This window comes from Schistocerca piceifrons, chromosome 2, assembly GCF_021461385.2.
Source record: "Schistocerca piceifrons isolate TAMUIC-IGC-003096 chromosome 2, iqSchPice1.1, whole genome shotgun sequence".
NCBI lineage: Eukaryota > Metazoa > Arthropoda > Insecta > Orthoptera > Acrididae > Schistocerca > Schistocerca piceifrons.
In genome coordinates, this window is record NC_060139.1 from 561,120,908 (window position 1) to 561,129,764 (window position 8,857).

At 36.3% G+C, this 8,857-nt stretch overlaps 1 protein-coding gene across 1 annotated transcript in view; it reads left to right on the forward strand.

Annotated features, from left to right (window-relative positions):
- LOC124776581 (E3 SUMO-protein ligase RanBP2) overlaps positions 1-5,518 on the forward strand; it is a 313,159-nt gene extending 307,641 nt beyond the window's left edge. Inside the window, exon 33 of the mRNA XM_047251632.1 lies at positions 763-5,518. Within this exon, the coding sequence (XP_047107588.1) occupies positions 763-795 (33 nt within the window). The 3' untranslated portion in view covers positions 796-5,518. The remainder of the gene's footprint in view (positions 1-762) is intronic.
- Positions 5,519-8,857: the final 3,339 nt, after the last annotated feature.

An 8,857-nucleotide genomic window follows, 5' to 3' on the forward strand; every position in this document is an offset into this window, starting at 1 on the left:
GGGGTCTCTATTCTAATTCGAACGTTTGACTTACGCTATACGTATTCGTTTCGGAATATTGTTTCTACGTCTTCCGTTAACTATGCGTGGTTAACATTGTGAAGACAATAACATTTGTGAAACACAACTTTGTTTGCGGAAAACATAACAAACCAGAGCGCTTACCGCTGGGCCACGACGCTGTAGAGAATTATTAATCGTAGAAAGTATTTCACTACAACGGTTTCTTTTAACTGTCGATTTTCTCGACAACGGCTGAGAAGTGCATCTTGGTGGTTTGCCACATTACACCTCTGGCCATGAGCTTTTATTATGCGCAGTATGAATCGAATCTGATTTTCGCAATTGGCGGCCTCCCCTTGTAAGTGTGAAGGCATAACACAACTAATAAGAAATGAGCAATGCACATCAACAGAAAGGCAGCCTACACAACTGATTGCTGATCGTTGTCAATACAAGTAAAATGGTCCATATCTCTCAAAGTATTTGTTCTGGATGTATGTTCAAACAATTTTAATTTTTTTACTATTTTTGACCAGTACTATCTCCTTTAGGATTATGGGACACATTTATAAACCCCTTGTGTAATGCAAAATAAAAAATTAACTTTGTAGTCAGTAGATATAAGTGAACTCCTTGATTTCTGTTGCTAATAGACAATAGTTGTAATTAATTTCCACTGCTCACTTGGCTGTTCTGTTTACTGTATCAGTTGAAATGTAGATGTTTTGTTTACAGTAGAGATTCTGTTTATATTTTCAGTATAGAGAAGTGGAGAAGTCTGAACATGAATGAGACACTGCTGTTCCCGAAAGACTTGAAGACTGATTTCTTTTTTTTTTTTTGCACTGTCATATGAAAGAAGACTGGAAATTATGTAACACTATTATTGAAAGACAGAGGCTTCCAAACAAAGGAAGTGCCATCATGTGTATTATAGTTGTATGTTACTTTGTATAGGAATGTTTTGAAAAGTGTTTATAGCTATAATTATGTGAAAATGCCATGATAAGGGGAAATGTAAACGATGCAGGGGTATGTTGAAGGTAGAAAAGAACTTGATTTTACTTATGTACATGACCACTTCAAACTCAAGTTTCTTGAATTGGTGTGAATCATAAATACCAAATGTGCTCATATATACAGTGAAAATGAACTAAGCTTCCACACCGTGTTTGTGACAGCTGTTAATTTGTGTATAAAGCATAACAATTGTAATCACTAAGACTATAACGCATTTATATTTATTTATTGCATTTTCAATGCTTTATATTACATAACAACTTAATATTCACTGGAAACAACATTGCAATAAACTGCGTTGCAGTATATTGCCTTGTGTGGAAAGGAAATACAAGGTTTAGGTAAGACTTGGAAAAAAAATTGTTCCATTATTGTCACCATTGCTGTAAAAAAAAAAAAAAAAAAAAATTAAAATGTGTACAGTACAGTTTATATTTGTAATTATAATTTATACTTCAAAACCTACTTGTGTAAATTTGTGTAGTTTTCCAGTGTAGTTGTTTTCAGTCTCATTTTATTCAAGTAAAAGTGACGTGGTGGTGGTGGTGGTGGTGGTGGTGGTTCTATTTAAAATATTTGTGCAATTTTTGCCTTAACACTTTCAGTCGATATTAAAAAATTGCTGAAGTGACACTGTGAGTGATAGACAGTAAGTTGCTGCTTGTCAGCCACAAAAAATAAATTTCAGTTTCTCTGGAGTTCCGTGGAAATAGTTGTGAGATTCTAGTAAAAAATGTCTTGGAGTATAATTTCACTGTAAATGAGATTGAAAACCAGGATGTAATTTATTCAACTGCATCAGATATTTATTTGTCAATTCACGGTTAAATTAATTTACATAACTTGTCAGTGAGCTGCTGCCTACTACTATAAATAAAAAGTTATGTCTATCTGTTTAGACATGTTTGCATTAAAAAATACATTAGACTACGCAAATTTTTAGGAACTGTGTCTGAGTTATAAGTTGGAAAACTATTGAGAGGCATATTGTTATCCTGACATTCCAGTTGGAAATGTTTTAACATGTTAAATGTATGTCAGTGAGATTGTTAGCCTAGTTAGAATATTTGCTAGCAGATAGAAATACATATTATGTGGCAAAGAAAACGGAAGGCCTTACCAGCTTGGCAGGACGTTTATGTTATCATACAAGACAGGGAGGGAAGGCAACAATAGTGTACACTTTGGTACTCTTACTAATTGAGTGCTGTCATACTACATCTCTATATGCATCACTAAATCACAAGCAGATTCAGAACAAGAACATGAACATGAACATGATGTATGATATATATTACATTTTGTTGCAAGCAGCTCTTTACTGGCCTTATGTGTAAAACTACCTTCCCCAGTGACATGATTGCTTTTCTCAGCTGTGTCTGTTGATATGCTGTCTGCTGTATCAGTTGCTGACTGTAATGTTGACTGACTGATAAGTCTCTCTCCTCAAGTAGGCTTTTCTAGTCTTCTAATGTCGAGAAAAGCTAATGTCACAGAAGCAAATGCAGCCTGATCGCGAGGTCTAGTGGTTAGCAATGTTTGGCTAGTGATGTGGAGGTCCCAGGTTCATTGCATAGCATTAAGTGGCTAGCACCAGGCTGGGTGACAGTACATTTATTTATCAACACCACAATCATCTTCATCAGTATTATTGTTATTGTTGTTGTTGTTGTTGTTGTTGTGCTTAACAATTATGATTATGAATCTTCATCTTTCAAAATTCCAGACCTGTTCTATAGGATTTAGGACAGATGGTGTGACAGCACTAAAGGGGGAACCACTTTCTTACAATAGTTTGTCAATATAATAAACAGAAGTGGCACTTCTTAATGCCAAAAAGTTAGGCTTGTGTAGTCTTTACTTTTTTATTATTAATTCTTTCAATTTCCATAATACAATCTGAATCTTTGCTATTAGTTATGTTGGTAAATAAAGACAGAACAAGACTTGAATCATTTGCCTGCATGCACAACAGTGAAACATTGACTTCCATTTACATATGACAATACTCCTTCCACATTGGAGCCCTACAGGTATGTGGTCCTTCTGAGTGGTCTGAATATAACTGCAGTGTGAGAGAGCGCGAATGCACTTCTTGTACCATGTTGGAAGTTGCTGAAAGTGATTAGTGTTGCCTCACCCAATGTCCACAGTTACACAGATGTCATATGCTGGCACTCACTTGCGTATAAGCTGTGAATTTGCAGTGTGTGCATGCACAATGAACTTTCCTTGCCGCTAACCTTGCTTTGCTGCCTCAGTTCAATCAGTACAATTAACATTATCAACTGTAAAACATCCTAATAGTTAATTTGCTCACTTTATGCACAAGAGCCTTCCTTGTAGCTAGATTAACAAAAAAACTTAAATTATAAACAAAGTTGACAATTATTATCAAGTATCACATTCCTCATCCAATGTGATATTTACCTGCAGACTGAACGCGAATGTTATTTCATCAGCTGTTCGCTCGTGCAAATTTGCAGTTCCATGGCTAAATCAATAACATTTAATATTAGAGTATCTCTTCAGTTTACATTATGCATAATTGTAATCAAGTCACTGTGGTAGTAACTTGTGAATATCAGATATACAGCATACACATTCTCCCTAGAAAACATAAAAATTATTAATTCTAAATCCATTTCAACACACACCAGGACCATTTGCGCCACTATGTCATGATGTAGCTGTATATACTCCACATTTTCTTTTGTGCCTGGCAGTGTCACTTTGAGTGTTGCCCCCACACTTTGCATGTGTGCTCCTGCGTGTTGACGAGTGAGGAAACTGTCGGACACATGCTTCTGTACCGCATGCAAAGCAATTGATGGGGAACAAATGCTGCTCATGCTAGTTCACTTCACAGATGCAGTGTGCTATCAGACACACAGTCTGTTTGCCAACTTTTATTCACAGTGTAATGCGTATGAATCTATATTTTGTGTAAATAAACCACTGACTGCTGTAAAACTGTAGCTTCATTTTTTGTTTGAACCTAATGTTGTATGCCATTTTCGCAAGTGCGTCCTCTTTCACACACAACTCTTTTATTCCGACACCTCTTGAAACCAAATATGTGACAGATTAGTTTTTCTCACAATTTCTTGTTGCCTGGCATCTAGTTCCATGCGATTAAAGCTGTGATATTTTTGCAAATGTTGTTTTTTTTCCCTGTGTTAATAATATCATAGCAACTGCTGGCTAGTAACTCATTTATCTATATCGGTGAAATATTTATTTCGTGGATTTTGCTGCTTCTGCTTTGGGACAGATACCTGTGTCTAGTTCCACTTGGCATTGTGTGCCTCCATCTGCTATTTGTGCACAATTGACTTATATAACCATTACATGTCGAACATTGCACGCATGTGTCATCACTACTGCACCTTTCTCTTACTTATTGTTAGTAAAATTACTGACATTGACAGCAGACCATTGATATGACATTTTCCGTTATCACTCTCCATGCTTGAACTATGAGGTACTTTGAACTTTAATGCAACTGTACCCAGTCACATGAACAAGTTTGTTCCTACTGAGGTCGAGTCTATGGTTCACTTTGTCAAGTAATATTTTCATGCCAGGTTTGCAATCGGATGTGGGTTCCTGTCTTTTTTAAGACAGTCCACCTTCATTCAGAATACCCTGTCATGTAATATAGGTAAATTCAAAGCAGTCAAGCTGTCACTGTTTCTCTTACATTTCAAAACACCACCGTGGCTCTCAGTGGGAGTTCCCAATTTTAGCACATTCAATATTTCAGTTAGGAGTACTTTGTGCATAAGTTGATGAATACAAATGTAGCTGTTATTTTTCTTCGTGTGAGACTGAATCAATTTGGCAACACTATTGATATTTTAGAAATGTTGTCATACTTCATGTGCAGTGTATGTACGTTACCATAGTTGGGTGATAAAAGTAAAAAGTGATGGTCACTCCTGAACCTTTACAAATTGATGCACTATTCTGTGATTGTGGCAAAGCTTCTAAAGGGACTCTAGTTTTCAAAGTTTCATGACAAAAATGTGTTCACCTCTCCATGTACAAAATCACTCACTTCAAAATTACTGTATGAAATTGAAATCCTGTTTCTTGTGTATGTTACTTAACATTTGTATTACAATGCATTTTCATTTGAATAACTTAGTATACATTAGATACCAGGGTGCTGTATGTTAAGTTTTCCTGCTATACTTGCCACCAAGTAACTGAAGTCATCAGAGGTCAGTGGATTTCCTTTCTGCTATTCCATTTAAATACTGAAGCACACCTCACGTTGAAGTTCATTATTGTGTGATACTAAAGGTGTCTTTGTCATATGCTCGTGCTATTTGATGTTATTATCTACAATTTGCTACTTAAGCATGTTTTTATTAAATATCTGTGTGTTGATGTGTGTCATTGTATTTGTACATATTTCTGTATGTTCACTGATAATGTTTGTGTTAAGTTTAGCAGAAAAATAAAAAAGAGATATGCTGGTAGGCCTATAGATATAAAACTATTTATTTAGTCCCCAGATACTCTCACAAAAACAATGGCAAAGTTCAGTTGTCAATAATTATCATTAACCTTTTATTTGACACTGATTTACAATTTTGAGAAAAAAATGTGAAATGTTTTCTTCTGAGGAGATGGGACATTCTGAATGCAAAAACTTAATTCATAAAATATTAGATATTTATGGCAAGCATTTAATAAGTCCCCCCACTGTCTAAACCATTACATAATAATATAATAGAGGGAAACATTCCACATGGGAAAAATATATCTAAAAACACAGATGATGTGACTTACCAAATGAAAGCGCTGGCAGGTCGATAGACACACAAACACAAATATACACACAAAATTCAAGCTTTCGCAACAAACTGTTGCCTCATCAGGAAAGAGGGAAGGAGAGGGAAAGACGATAGGATGTGGGTTTTAAGGGAGAGGGTAAGGAGTTATTCCAATCCCGGGAGCGGAAAGACTTACCTTAGGAGGAAGAAAGGACATAATGTAAATTAATGTACTCTGGCGAGCCACAACATGACAACCAGCTTAATAGCATGTTGGCCTACCTTTTGAATGCAATAAAGTAACAATGCTGAGTTGTGCAGATTCAACAAGTCCTTAGTAGGTTTCTGAAGGGATGTGGCACCAGGTGTCCATGCACAGGTCATGTAGTTCCCACAAATTAAGGACCAGTTGTTTATGGGCATGGGACTGGCACCCAGTAGCATTTCAGAAATGTTCGATTGGGTTCAAATAATGGGAATTTCGTGACCAAGACATTAACAAGAGTTTATCATCATGCTACACAAACTGATTTAGCCTGGTGTATGAAAAAATGATAGTCATTTTGCCCATACTCCAAAATCTTAAGTTTCAGGAACAAAAGAAAACATTCTTCTAGTGAGTGTGTGGAATGTAACAGGACTGGCTTTCCATTGTGTTAAGAACAGAATGAGACAAATAGTTTGAGTTTACTGAAGTTGCTATGCTTTGAAATCTCTTTGAAAAAAATAAGTAGTCCACAAACCGTGAAATATGGTCCTTTTCTTGAGGAAGTAATTCATATGCACGGTACAGTTATGTTTTGATAGTGTTTTAAGTCCTTTTTGCTGTCTTTCTCTCTCTCTCTTTTTTTTTTTTTTTTTTTTTTTTTTTTTTTTTTTTTTTTTTTTTTTTTTTTACTCATATTCTTTCACAGTATAATAACTCTAATCAAAGTACATAAGATGATTTCGTTGATCATTATGATCAGCAGCAGCAGTGGCAGTGTTACATACAAGCCATTTCATAAAATTATTGTACAATACTTATTGTCATGCCGAATATATAATCAAGTAAATGTTGAATGTCTTGCATTTTCCCTCTCTGTTAATAGCTGCTAGTCCAGTGTATTTTCAAAATTAAAAAAAACACACACTTACAGAAATTAAACTTCAAATGTGTGTTCTAATCCTCCAATGTGTTTAGAAGTCGCAACACCTGACTGTAACTTAATGTGTTCAAAATGCGTAAACGGATGTGGTTGAACCAGGCAGTATGCTCATGGCATTGCCCTCTTGCTGTTTTTGTAGCATTCTGTTCTTTTTTTTCTTCTTCTTCTTCTTCTTCTTCTTCTTCTTCTTCTTCTTCTTCTTCTTTTTTCTGTTCTTCACACTTTCTTTACATTCCAACTCAGTGCTTGATGTCATTTTACATCTTCCAACACATGTTGAGAAATTGGCTGAAGGCACACCCAGTTGATCACCATTGAAAGGGCATTAGTTCTTTCAGAAATGACATTGCTATAATGAAGTCTCAAAAATACATTTAGAATGACTGGAATAAAGCCGTTTTCATGTAAAAAGATCTACCTATGTGTATAGAATCTGGTACAGTTCTGAACTCATTTGTCAAAATTGGGAGTAAGGCACTTCCATAAATGACTATATAAAACGTGATTCATCTATCAGGGCAACACGTTTAGATTGATCTGCAGACCAATCTCAGTGATCGCACGTCCACTGCATTTGTAATTGATGTCACTTTGTCAACATTTGAGCATTTACATATCTGATAAACATTTGAACATTTACATATCTGCTGTGGAGCCCCATGTTCAACAATGTTAGCTGAATGGTGTGCTCTGAAACACTTGCGCATGCTCTATCATTATATTCTGTCATCAGATCTGCCACAAATCGCCACCTGCCCCTTTTCACATAGTTGGCAAGCCCTAAAGCTCCATGTTCTGTGAAAGTGTGGATGTTAAACATCTTGGCTATTTGTGGTTTCACCATCCTTAAACTACTTTCCATAGATACTAAAGACAGCGGCACATGCACAGCTTCATCATTTCCATTTCAGTTGCTGGGCCATAACAATTTTCTGACAAAGTTGCGTATGTCACTAGGTTCCCCATTTTCAGCTTGTGCTGTCACTAGAGTGATTTCCCATTCATCTGTGCATTGCGTAATGCATTGTGTGCCCATAACACCATGGTGAGCAGTGTTCATAATGTTTTGGCTCATTAGTGTATAACTTCACAAAGCACATTATAGATAGAACTAACTTGGTCATGTGAGCAAGTACAGCTATGTTCCAGTTGAAAGCAGTGCACTTTTTACCTGGCAGTGCAAGTGTGGAAAGTGATTGCACCAAATGCCGTTGTGGATAAGCTGCAATGGCTTGCTGTTAAACACCGCTAACAGTGAGAAAGGAAAAGGAATTAGTGCTGTTGAAAAAGATGGCAAATGTGCAAGCAAACCCTTGAAAGTTGATATGTAAATTACGAAGGAAGGAAAGATGCCAAGAGTAGGTGTCATATGTACCCTGCAAAAGACGCAACAGCATAGTGCACACAATAAACACGTCACTCATATGAATAAATGTGTTGTTAAGCTGTAATTTTGTCCTGGCTCATCACTCCCTGTGTTTAAATCCAGTTGATCTGTGGAACTGTGACTACATCACACACACTTAGGGCATAGACACTGCTGTCTGGCTAAATTATGCAAGTTTCTGTTACAAAAGAGGTTGTGTGTAACTGTTGCCACTTCAGATTCTTGTAATATAGTGTTGCACGAGTCGGACATCATGTTTCAGAACTTTCAAAATTGTCAGTCTTCTGACAAATTTCATTTATTAGCTATAGAAATTACTGCCACTACCTTTAGGAAACATACTTGCTGTGTGAGATGGATCACAGTATTTACAACATACTGACTAGGCTGCTAGGAGGTAATGAGAGTACAAATCTCGAGATTCTCAGCAACTTATCAGTAAATGTCATAAAGCATGCCTTGTTACACTCACGAATGTGAACGCAATTCTGATGTCACAGTTGGTTGTATTCAGA